This window comes from Sebastes fasciatus, chromosome 14 (genome assembly GCF_043250625.1).
Source record: "Sebastes fasciatus isolate fSebFas1 chromosome 14, fSebFas1.pri, whole genome shotgun sequence".
Lineage (NCBI taxonomy): Eukaryota > Metazoa > Chordata > Actinopteri > Perciformes > Sebastidae > Sebastes > Sebastes fasciatus.
The window spans coordinates 14,485,990-14,499,084 of NC_133808.1; the positions used below are offsets into that span (position 1 = coordinate 14,485,990).

The 13,095-nt window shown below is 39.9% G+C and overlaps 1 protein-coding gene across 1 annotated transcript; it reads left to right on the top strand.

The window, feature by feature from the left end:
* Positions 1-1,112: 1,112 nt before the first annotated feature.
* Positions 1,113-11,461, top strand: casq2 (calsequestrin 2). The gene is made up of 11 exons (XM_074659116.1): positions 1,113-1,669; positions 3,906-3,990; positions 4,431-4,531; positions 4,652-4,763; positions 5,235-5,308; positions 5,389-5,519; positions 8,824-8,869; positions 8,975-9,029; positions 10,465-10,565; positions 10,671-10,745; positions 10,828-11,461. The coding sequence occupies exons 1-11, from the start codon at positions 1,433-1,435 to the stop codon at positions 11,125-11,127; spliced, it is 1,317 nt and encodes a 438-aa protein (XP_074515217.1). The 5' UTR covers positions 1,113-1,432; the 3' UTR covers positions 11,128-11,461.
* Positions 11,462-13,095: the final 1,634 nt, after the last annotated feature.

Here is a 13,095-nt window from a genome sequence, read left to right on the forward strand (position 1 = left end):
TTAAAATGCCTGCGAGAGAGCCCTCAAGCACTCGACAATTTCACAGTGGGACAGCCCTAAACCCTCACGGACTTCGCAGGAATGCGCCTTAAAGTTTGTGAGTCTGTGAGTGTGGACATTGGGCTTGGGCCCACTTCATATATAATGAACACAATACAAAAATGGCTCCAACAATGACTCTCTGGGACACTTGAATAGAGAGGATCCATCATTAATATTAGTAGTAAAAACCTGCCCTGTGATTTTCCTGCTATGACAAGTCAACACGTCTGTGAAAAGGGGCTATTGACCATAAATACTAAAGATCAGCCTCACACCAATTATAGGTTTTGTATAATATTTTCCAAAAGGCTGAGCTACTTGATAATTCTTCTACATATCCCCTAGAAACAGCGTAAAATACCGACTGGGATACATGCACCTCTGGTTGGGAATCACTGCATTAGAAGTGGTGTTACACCTTCTTCATTCAGCAGGTCATACATTATTTCTACCTGCAGAGGGCAGAAGAGGCTCCTTCCCAAGCAGCTAAAGAGCTATTGTTGAGAGTGGAGAAGAAGAAGAGGGAGGCAAAAATAGAGGTGCAGCTGCTGTGGCTTTGTCAATGGTGTAATAATGGTGGTGGCACATTGAATTCGGACAATTAAAACAAATGCTGATTTAAAAAAATAATATAATCAGATAGCACATTGCACATGCTAAACTCATGATACCACATCTGCAGAACAACCACTACACACACACATTATTAAGTTGCCCTTTGCACACCTGTTGGCAGATTGTCTCTCATGAGCTGTCACTTAAAATACACCACCGTTTTCTACTGTAGCACCAAACCAAACGTCCACTGTGTTTTTGGTCCTCACAGATTTAAACACCTCGAAATAACTGAACCCCACCCCCCCAAATCTCTGGGGCTCAACTCTCTCCTCCCACATCACCGCCTCCCTCAAAGAGACATCACCGGGAGCAAGAACTGTAATCACTATTAAACCCCCCACGTGCTATCTCTCTCTCTCTCTCTCTCACTTGCAGCTTTATTTTTAGCATTCAAACAACTGGTCTCCTAAAAATGGGCCTGTCCTGCACAAGTAGTGGGAGAGGAGCGCTGCTATGTATGGTATCCACCCCCCCGGTACCTCACAGGCCCCGACAGTGCTCCTCTTTCGTCTTTGTGTCTGCAGAGAGAAGGCGTGAAGGAGTGATCACTGGGGGGAGAAACAGTTGCTCCTGAAGATGCTTTAAGTTGGATTTCTCTGCACAGTTTGGGATGCTTGAGAACTGCCACTGAGGGACCAACTTTTACCTCCAAAACTTTCCGCAGGATTTCCCTACATTTCCCTGACCTTTGACCTTTGTGATTGTGCAGTTTTATACTGTGAAACCAACACCAAACTCTGACTTTCAGGAGTGTGTGGCTTAGCTCCGGACCATGCTCTCCTTGTGCTTGTTCCTGCTCCCTTGCCTGAGCCTGGTGCCTCTGGCCCCGGCCACCAAGGGCCTGGAGTTCCCACAGTATGACGGGAAAGACCGAGTCCTGGACATCGATGACAAGAACTACAAGAAAGTGTTGAAGAGGCACAACATGGTGTGCATGTTGTACCACGAGCCCATAGCAGACAGCAAGGAGATGCAAAAACAACACCAGATGACTGAGTTGGTGCTGGAGGTAAAGTATAAAGAATAGGAAAGCAAAGTGTTAAAGGGAGCAGAAAGTTCTCACGTCCAATTAACCAGAGCCATGTAAAATATTTAGAGAGTTAATGACTCCACAATAGTGGCCAAATAATCAGAGAGCCAACTGGTGAGATATGAAACTCAATCTTAATGTTTGCATGTGTGAGTTCCTTCAAGGTCAATGTGTATCTGTATACTCTATGGGTGCAGAATAGTCCAATGAGATGCAGTGATGTCACTTAAGGTACCTCCATCACCTTAATTCAATGTGTGCTTCTATCACTTAGTAATATATCATTAATCTTCCCTGTGGCGCTCCTCTGCTGACAGTATAGGTGTATAGTGTATTATTTTTTAGAGCAGTACATGTGAAGGGCACAACTACCTTCTCCTCTATTGCAGTGTTTTGGTGGTCAAAGCCAAAGTAAGCTTGAAGTTATTTCATATTCAGGCTCGGCTAAACAGCTGGCGTATAATTGATAGATTAAATGAATCTCTTTGTTTGAATCCTGTACGGTAGGAAACAGTTTGCCCTGTCTCATGTTACACGTGGCTGAGGGTGAGCTGCTCGCTCATCTGTGGAAGGTAATCTGAGCCCAGTTCTGATATTAGCTTCACTTATTTGACACAGCACAGGTGGGCCATGTTACTATAGAGTCAGGCACTCATGTACAGTAACCATGTACAAAGATGAACTTGTTAAAGCTGGTAATATTTGATGTATTTGCTAATAACAGATGGTTTTGCAGCCTTACAACCTGTTTGAGATCTGTTTATTTAATTGGTGAAAAAAACTTAAAGGTGGAGTTTTCTTGTAAACACACAAAAGATATCATTGTTTACGTCCATGTTTGCTGGTTGTGTCTAGACGGTAACCCACAAATTACGAGGTATTGACCTCGAATGATTAAGGTTAGGATGGGTCGTCGGGCAGCAAGTCTCGTGAGAGTTTTTGCAAGTTTTCGCAGTTTGTGGGTTATCTTCTCGTATAGCAATTTTCTTCTTCACTGTCATTGTTGGTGCATTGCTATATTTGTTGGCACATACCACCACCAACTGTCAATCAGTGGAATGGCTTGAAACTGATGGCCGGATATTAATCGCACGGCCTATATTGCTCATCCTTGTGCAAAATGCAAACAAAACAGGGATCCACTTGTAAAAGGCATCGCTAAATAGCGCTACTGGTGGTCAAAACTCCACAGGGTACCTTTAACTTAATGACATAGAATGTATAAACGAAGTGGACGTAGTCATTGTGACATCACCCATTGGTTTGTGGACTGCCATTTTGAAGCCTTGAGCTCGACATTTTGGCAGTCACCATCTTGTTTTTTTTGCAACCAGAAATGACAGGAGAGGGTGGAGCTAAGTGCAACTGAACACTGAATAAGACATTTTAAGGCGACCAAATTGTTACAATTAACTTTCATGAACTGAAATAATGCTGTGAAAGGGTTAAAGTTCCAAGATGAAAACACGGTCCCAGACCGGACAACGCCGTGGTAGCGACCTGTCAATCACAAAGTAGCCATGCCCTAAAGCATCCCCTGCTTTATGGTCTATTTAACTCTAAATGGGACCATAATTTACTAAATGAACATCATGCTGTATTGAAGAAGACTTGAAACTAGTGATTGAGACCATAAACTCATGTTTACAATGTTTACTGAGGTAATAAATTGAACTAGAAGTGCACTCGGAGAGCGCAGACCTCCGCCAAGGCAGGTTTCATGGTCGCTGGCTGGCTATTAGAAAGAATGCACGTTTAAGGCACTTCCACATTGGCTTCACTTTTCAGTTCTGGAGGTAGCCCACCGCTTTATATGCCCAGAGTTTTTCACTGTGCACTGAAAACCGCATATAAATCATATTTTAAATACACTTGTTCTATTTGTGTAAGGAAAATTTCTGGCAGGAGGGTCTCCCTTTTCTCACCTACTGTACTTCCACGAACAAATACACTGTAGCTTTGGTTATATTTAGAACAAGGCAGCCTGAGTGATTATGTAACGGTGTCTCCGTGGCCCCGGGGCAGTTTGAGCACCTCGGTCATATTGCCAACTTTGGTATTAAGACCTTACCCAACACAAGCTCCAAAACAGAAACAGGGATTTGTGTTCTCAGAACCCAAAATGAATAATGTTCTGTTTGTCTGGTTTCTTTACATCGTATGTGTTCAGTCCTGTTCTTACCATTTAATCCTTCATGTTTTCTTTTGGCTGCAGCTTGCCGCTCAGGTTATGGAGGAGAAGGACATTGGGTTTGGAATGGTCGACTCCCACAAAGATGCAAAGGTGGCAAAGAAACTGGGTGAGTATGTTAAATTTATATAGTGCTTTTCTAATTTTCCGACCACTCAAAGCTCTTTACACTACATGTCAGCATTGACCCATTCACACACACACATGCCAAGCTGCCCATCACATCCTTTGGGAGCAATTTGGGGTTAAGTATCTTGCCCAGGGACACTTCGACATGTGGACTGGAGGAGCTTAAGATCAAACTGCCAACCTTCCAATTGATGGACGACCTGCTCTACCTCTAAGCGAACAGCCACCCTGTATATGAATACAGCATAACCTTTATTTAACCTTCTCTATAGTAGTAGTAGTAGATGGTATGTATATACAGATTTGTAAATGCAGTGTTTTTTGCACTTCCCTTGTGTTGTTTGTGTGAGTGATGCACGTTTTTGTGATGTATGTAAATTGCTTGTCTTTAAATGTATATGTAATTTCCTTCAATCACAGGCCTGAAGGAGGAGGGCAGTGTGTATGTTTTCAAGGCCGATCGAGTGATCGAGTTTGACGGCTTGCTCTCGGCTAACGTCCTGGTGGAGTTCTTGTTGGACGTGAGTAAACTGATTTAAGAGCAGATTCTCAGCTGCTAGCACCAATCAACACCAGACTTGCCCAAGTTACAAGCTTACCCCAGTACTTCTCTGTCTGTCTGTCTGTCTGTCTGTCTCTAGCTGTTGGAGGAGCCAGTGGAGGTTTTAGACAATGCTCTGGAGCTGAGAGCCTTTGATAGGATGGAGGAAGACATCCGCCTCGTTGGTTACTTCAAGACCGAGGACTCTGAGCGTGAGTGTTGAGTGAGGCTGTTGAACGATACGTTTGTAAAATGTAGGGTTTGACCACAGCTCTTGTTAGCTAGGTCTGTGATGTACGCTCTGATGCCCTTCATTATGACATGAGTGCATTTTAACCCCCTCATCGCCACGGATTTACAGATCCATTTTTACCGCTGTCGTACACACAGCTGCCACTGCCTGCTCTCATCTCACGTGCTGTGGAAGAACTGAGTCTAGAGTAGTTTACTTGTGGCGATGAGCTGCAGCTACATCCCGTCTGGCCAACTGTGGGAGCATTAAGTGGAGGTCAAAGTTCAGCTATTTCCGCTCCCTGATGTGCAAATGTCATGTATACAACAGCCAAAGAACGCACAAACAGATGTGTGAGCAGGAAAACAAGAGTACAACAAAACCCTGTTGCTTACAGCCTAATCCAATCAAATAAACTCTACACAACTCCTCCTTTCTCTTTCATCCTCAGATTATGAAGCGTTTAAAGAAGCTGCAGAGCAGTTCCAGCCCTACATCAAGTTCTTTGCCACATTTGAGAAATCTGTAAGTTACAAACAAACGAATACACGGACGCGTCATTATTCTGCTATGTTCATTATTCATTATTCTATTTGTTGCCTCAGGTGGCCAAAGAGCTGACTCTGAAGTTGAATGAGGTGGATTTCTATGAGCCCTTCATGGAGGAGCCAGTCACCATCCCGGGCAAGCCTCACTCTGAGGAGGAGCTGGTGGCGTTCATAACTGAACACAAACGGTAAATAAAGACCAATGTTGGACTAAATACTCAGACAAATGTGTTTTGACCTGCCTAACTGGGGGATAAGGCACTGCTAAACCACACCGTAACCCGGGTCCACCCAAGACTAACTTCTACACAGTTAAATATGCAGATAAGTGTAAAGAAGATTAGACAGACGTGGCTTCAAGTGCAATTGTACAAAGATTTATTAAAAAGGTAAAAATGCTGAAATATAAATAGATGACTACTTTAGTGTTATAAACTATTAAAATGCCAAAGCAGGTATCAGATTAAATAGATAAAATAGCAACAATATAGTGACACTAAAATGTCATGCTGGTTCTGGGCGACAGAAAGGTGAGAACAAATATTCCTTATTCTAACACATACAAAAAAAAGGGTATACTTAGCAGTCAGACAGACTATTGAAGGGCTAGCATTTATCCAATTCTGCTCCACCATGTGTTCCCCCTAAACCATGCACACACACAAGCTCACTATCACTGCAAACAAACACCCCTAAGCGTTGTGCAATACTTATGCAAACCAAATGGGCAGCGTCCCCAACAGTAAAGCCCGGTTATCACAAAGCACAAACAGGAATGCATAATGCCACAAAACAAGTTGGAAATCTGCTAAACCATAAAACCAAAATATAAAGTAGGATTATGCAAAAGAAAGAAAAGAAAAAGGAAAAAACACATTGTAGGCAAAACTATCCAAAATAAATAAATAAATAAAAGTTATTAACTAGGGCTGGCAAAGTTACCGTGATACGTTTTTAAAACTAGAGTGAAGATACTGGCATCATATGAAACTAGAAAACCTAAGGAATCCATTGGTACCAACCATGCCATAGGCTAAATAACGCTCCAAACTTTGGTGAGGAAAAACTGGCATTGCCATTTTCAAAGGGGTCCCTTGACCTCTGACCTCAAGATATGTGAATGAAAATGGATTCTATGGGTACCCACGAGTCTCCCCTTTACAGACATGCCCACTTTATGATAATCACATGCAGTTTTGGGGCAAGTCATAGTCAAGTCAGCACACTGACACACTGACAGCTGTTGTTGCCTGTTGGGATTGAGTTTGCCATGTTAGGATTTGGGCATATTTTTTTTATGCTAAATGCAGCACCTGTGAGGGTTTCTGGACAATATCTGTCATTGTTTTGTGTTGTTAATTGATTTCCCATAATAAATATATACATACATTTGCATAAAGCAAGCATATTTGCCCACTCCCATGTTGATAAGAGTATTAAATACTTGAGAAATCTCCATTTAAGATACATTTTGAACAGATACAAAAATGTGCAAATTAATTTGTTATTAATCACGAATAATCATGCAATTAATCGCGATTAAATATTTGAATCGATTGACAGCCATCATTAACAAAATACCAGATTTTCTAGGTTGGCCTTTAAACGAGCCGACTCTTTGAGCCGATGGGAGCCGGCTCCCTTCCGAGAGCCGTTTTATTTTTTTATTTTTTATTAATTCAAGGCAGACTCATAGGATGATCTTCTCCGCGCCACGGGGCACTCCATGCACTGACTGTAACTGAATATTGTGTTGATGACTTCCTTGCGACTAATCAGGTGATGACAGACAAGGATCATACCATCAAGCAGGGAGGGGCGGGGGTGCGCGGCACGCTGGTAGTCTACAGGTACAGAGCAGGAGGGAGAGGAGGAGAGAAAGAGAGAGAAGTGCAGTGCACGAATAGCAGACAAGATGAGTGACAGTCGGAAATGAAGCAGCATGTAAAATTATGGTATTTTGGAAATTATAAGGTTTAGTATAATTATATTGATTGATTTAAGTGATAGATGTGCACACATACTAATCATAGGTCAAAACAAATTAGCTAAATTTGTCTGAATTATAAAAGGCAGAAGTGGTAAAACGAAGAGCCGTTTGAGAGCCGAAAGAGCCGGCTCTTCTTGGTGAGCTGAGCCAAATGATCTGGCTCACTAAACAGAGCCTGAATTCCCATCACTAATGCAGAAATAGCGTTGGCAATAACACAACTAAAGCGCCTACCCATTCGCGGGTGGGATCCAGGTGGAGGTGCAGTGGCGACTACAGACACATTACTGGAGGACAGCTTTACTAGTGTGCGCTCCGTGGGGTACTTCCAATGTGCCCGGATGTGACAATCAATTGATTGCGGTCAGGTGTAGGCGTCTTCCTTATATGGAAGGTGACAGGTAAGCAGGGGAGGTGGTGACGTCACGTGGAGTTGACCAGCCAGGTAAAAAAATAGCTGGGAAGAACCAAAGGAGTACTTGTTGTTTTCCATGCTCTACCAGAAAGTGTCCTTATACTATTGGTACTATTGATCGACCTTTTAATTGAAAAGATTGTGTGGGAAATATTTATATTGGAGTTACTAATTTACTGAAAGAGAAGTGCTGTATCAAAAATATTAGGAACACACTCAGTTATGTTTCTGTCCCTTCATCTAGATGTTTTTGGTCTTCCTTATTTGAGGATATACAGTGGGAGAAAGCTTGGAAAATTTGTAATAAATGCTGAATCAATAATGTAAGGAAGTGTCATTCAAGATATTACATATAATTTACCCGGTAAAACTTGTGTTTGAAAGATTCAAGCTGGATATTGATTATAAGTGTGATTTCTGTGGAAAATAATATTTCACATCTATTTTTTCACTGTATATATACAAGACTGTTCTGGCTTGATGTTGCCAACTTTCTACAAAAGAAACTTAGAATGAATATTGAAATAAATATGTTTGATGTAATGATATATTTTAGTCAAGATAAGATTGAAAATAACATAATAACATATCATACAATTATTTATTATTTTTGGGAAAATTCCATATTCATAAGAAAAAATGGTCAAGCCAACTTTCCTGTACTTTATTAATGATTTCAAACAATATAGCACCATCTTACCCAATGTTAAAAACAAAAAAGCCATTAAGACTTTTAAATTATTAAAGGACTATAATATGATGTATATAACATAAACTCTGGCATTATGAAATGTATATGTAATTATTTTTTGTTTAGTCTTTTTTTTTTCAATTGTCTATGTATCTGTGTGTACCTCTGTAAATGAGCATGTGCTCAATAAAGTAAAATGTATATATATATTTATAAAGTTTATATATATAAACTTATAGCTGGGAAGCGGTAGGAAGGTAGGAAGGTAGGAAGGTAGGCCTGTAAGTGGGAGAGATATGAGATTAATCCTGCTCCAGTGTATTCAAACAACTTCTTTGTTTAGGTATATTGTGTGAACACATACTTTAATATTCAATGTGTTTTCTGTGCCATCAGACCAACTCTGAGGAAGCTGCGTGCAGAAGATATGTTTGAGACCTGGGTGAGTGATGATTGATCCGGCTGAAGACGACATTAACAACTTTAAATTTAGTTTTCCCTGACACTTACAATAATGTGACATTTATATTTGTCTTCCTCTTCTCAGGAGGATGACATTGAGGGCATCCACATTGTGGCTTTTGCAGAGGAGGAGGACCCCGGTAAGTGCATGTTATAGCCTATGCTGTACCACTATTTGTTATTGGAGGGGATAAACTTGAGACTGTAGAGCACACTAAATTTTTCAAAATGATCCAGCTGAAATAACGAGTCCAGTGTTGCCAACTCTTCCCCATGGCTATTGTTAATAATAATAGCATGGCTATTGTTAGTACTCACATGTCAAACTAGCAGCTTGTTGAAAACTCTGGTGACTCTCGAGTGCACGGACAGAGTGCACGCAGGCAGGCAGGTAGACAGGCAGGCCGTACAATCATTACACAGGTTTATTACAGATACCGGATTTTTTTCTTTTTTTTGTCAGAGCATTTGATTTATTGATTGCTGTTGGGATGAAATGAGAATTTCAACTAATATAAGAAAAAAAGGCCTTTAAAATCTTTAACAACCCTGCCTTTAATGACTGATAAGCTAATAATAAGACTTGAGTGCAAATAAACAGTAAGGCAATCCGAGGCTAATGCCACACAGAAAATAGAAATGATAAAAGTGTAATAAGAAAACCAACAAGCCAGATAAAAGGCAAAAAATAAATAAAATAGATAGAAAACAATGACAAACATTTTAAAACAAAAAATTATTAATTATATAATAATGTAACGACAATGGCCATAACACATTCTAATAAAGACAAAATATAAGAGAATTTAATTACCAATACAGAAATGGACAGGCAACCAATGTAAAGAGCAATAGTTTGACATTTTGGGAGATGAATGAATGAATGACTTTATTTCAAACATAAAAATAAATAAAAACAGATACAAAATAATAACAAACAAAACAAGAGTAATAGTGTCCGAAAAGGAGAAGGTAGAAGTAAAACTTATATTTCCCTACCCCTTTCTCACGTCTCCTCTAATAACTCATATATCATAGAATGGTAATATAATATAATATATAAACTATCCCAGATTTATTTACATCCCAAATTAAATATATGAACAGCATCACAAGTTTATTTACAACCCACATATCCAGATCCAGAGATATGCATTCACTTTTTTGCCGAGAGTTAGATAATGTGATTGATACTATTCTCATGTTAATATGCTAAATATGAGCCAACAGGGAGTTTCGCTTAGTTTAGCATAAAGACTGGAAAAAGATACAGATAAAACAAACGAGATATAATGTGTTCATTAATGAGCTTTAGAGGTGCTGGCAGGCAGATTTTGTAACCTTCGGACAAAGCCAGGCTAACTGTTTCCCTCTGTTTCCAGTCTTTATGCTAAGCTAAGCTAATTAGTTGTAGCTTTAACTTACAGACATGAGAGTGGCGTCAATCTTCTCATCAAACTCTCGGTAAGAAAGCAATAAGCATATTTCCCTAAATGTCAAATTGTTTCTTTAAATTGGTTGTACTTAGGCAGCAGAGTTTTCTATTAATTTGATGTTGTGTGAAATTGCTTCCAGATGGTTTTGAGTTCTTGGAGATCCTGAAGGAGGTCGCAAGAGACAACACCCACCTACCTGAGCTCAGCATCGTCTGGATTGACCCTGATGACTTTCCCCTGGTGAGCTGTCAAAGAAAAAGAAAGAAAACATGTGGATAGATATTTAGCTCACATATTGCGGTTCTAATGTGATCTTTTTTATTTGTTGTCGGTGACCCCCTTCAGCTGATCCCCTACTGGGAGAAGACCTTCAAGGTGGACCTGTTCAGACCACAGATTGGAGTTATCAACGTTACAGATGTGAGTCCCTGACACGCTGACAACCTGTCTGCTGTGACATGAATGGTGTGTGACATTATTTGACCTCCCTGTGTGTGAGCAGGCCGACAGCGTGTGGATGGAGATGGATGATGAGGAAGATCTGCCCACCGCCAAGGAGCTGGAGGACTGGATCGAGGATGTGCTCTCCGGCAAAGTCAACACTGAGGATGACGACGACGACGACGACGATGATGACGACGATGACGATGATGATGATGATGATGATGATGACGATGATGATGATGATGATGATGATGATGACGATGATGATAATGACACTGACTCCGATGATGACGATGATGATGATGATGATGATGATGATGATGATGATGATGACGACGATGATGACGATGATGAGTAGTCCACAGCCAAATCCTAGTAAAAGTTAACTCCTCTGTTTTTTTTCTTCAGACTTAGAGTTTAACATTGATCTCAGACAAACCACTGTACTGTAAAATAACTTTTCACAAATAAATACTGTCAAATTTGTACTGAATATGTGCTGATAATAATAATAATAATAAATCTATCTAATATCCACAAATGATTTTTTTTGACAATGTAAATAAACCTGGAATGGGTTTTTGGATTTCGAAGACAGTACTTAAGTTTCTGGACCAGACATTTCCATTACACATGACGATCTCTCATAAATCTATAGATGACTGTTAATAATAAAGGACTGTCGATGTCAACTGTCTGTCGTCTAATTCATTTCTTCATTTAAAACATAACATTGTGAAGACCTCAATCCTCAAGAAAAACATTACTGACTTACTCCAAGTGTAGAAGAGCAAGTAGACAAAAACTTGAATACCAAAAGCATGTGGAAAGTAACTAAGTATGTACTTAAATTGAGGCACTTTTACTTTACATGAGTATTTCCATTGTATTCTACTTTCTTCTTCTACTTGTATGGATGTATTGTTAAAGATTAAACCTGCAGTAGGCAGAATGTTTTTGGCATCATTGGGCAAAAATTCCACAATAACCTTTCAGCATATTGTAATTCAAGTGTTCTGAGAGAAAACAAGACTTCTGCACCTCCTCATGGCTCTGTTTTCAGGCTTTAAAAAAATCTAGCCTGCAACGGGAGACTTTGGCCAATCACAGGTCATTTCAAAGAGAGAGAGCGTTCCTATTGGCTGTTCATTCAACGGAGGCAGCTGTCAATCACTCGTGAACTCCGACCAAATGGTCAAACTCAGCATTGATCAAATATTAATCAATACTCTGTTACTGTAATGCCTATTCTCGCCTTTAAACAGTACACTAAAGGTAAAAGGTGAGTGTACTGGTAAACAGTACACTACAAGATGTTTCTGAAAACATTTGAGGAGAGAAATAGGCATTACAGTAACAGAATATTTATTCATATTTGATCAGCGCTGCCTAGTTTGACCGTTTGGTCGGAGTTCACGAGTGATTGACAGCTGCTCAGAGACGGCAGACTTCAAGAGTCCAAAATATAAACACATATTTTTGCAGCAGAATTTTTTTTTATTGTTCTCTCCGACCCGATCAATCTGACAGAACAAGTATACTTAAGTGCATTTTTCTAATAATACTTATGTACTTTTACTTAAGTGAAATATTGAATGCAGGACTTGTCATGAGGCATCTTTACAGTACATTATTGAATCGTCAATTTCACTTAAGTAAAGATATCTACTCCACCACTGAGCAGCACTTTCACAACCTAATTTTTTCTTTTACTTATAATCTGTTCAATTACATACGTTATGGCTCATTGTCTTCAGTGTCAATAAACCAAACGGGTGGTAAAGTATTGTGCACATAAAATGCATTTCCCTTTGCTTTTATTCTCCAGCCTCCTTCCAGGTAATACAACTTCATATTCAATGTTCAGCTTATCTAGAAAAGGTGTATTTTCTGCCTGGGGGTTACAGCTTTGAAATTGTAAAACCACACGCTGACAGTCTCCATTTTCAATAGCAAACCTTTAATCTCTTCTTTCATCTCTCACTACTTCCTCTTTCTCCCTCAGCTTTATTTCTCACCTGAGCTAATGGCACAGGCAGCAGCTGCACAGGGAGATAATCTTGTCATTACACCGCTGGATCGACTCTGGAAAGCTCATTAGAATGCTAATTCTTCATGTTTCTCTTCCTCTCTGGCGTTCATGCACTTTTACTTTGCTTTGTTGCTTTTGCTTTTCTTTTTTTGCTCACTTCTCATCTCCTTCTGCACACACAATCTGAAAAAAAAACACAATTTACAATGACGGGAGGTTTCTTGATCCATAGGTGGATGGCGACTCTACATATGACACAGCCCTATCTATCTATCTATCTATCTATCTATCTAT

What these genes read in the sequence shown, in the direction of transcription:
- casq2 (XM_074659116.1), top strand. Translation starts at nt 1,433, where the DNA reads ATGCTCTCCTTGTGCTTGTTCCTGCTCCCTTGCCTGAGCCTGGTGCCT. An exon ending in TGACTGAGTTGGTGCTGGAG is followed by an intron (nt 1,670 to 3,905) that starts GTAAAGTATAAA and finishes TTTTGGCTGCAG; the next exon opens with CTTGCCGCTCAGGTTATGGA. An exon ending in AAAGGTGGCAAAGAAACTGG is followed by an intron (nt 3,991 to 4,430) that starts GTGAGTATGTTA and finishes CTTCAATCACAG; the next exon opens with GCCTGAAGGAGGAGGGCAGT.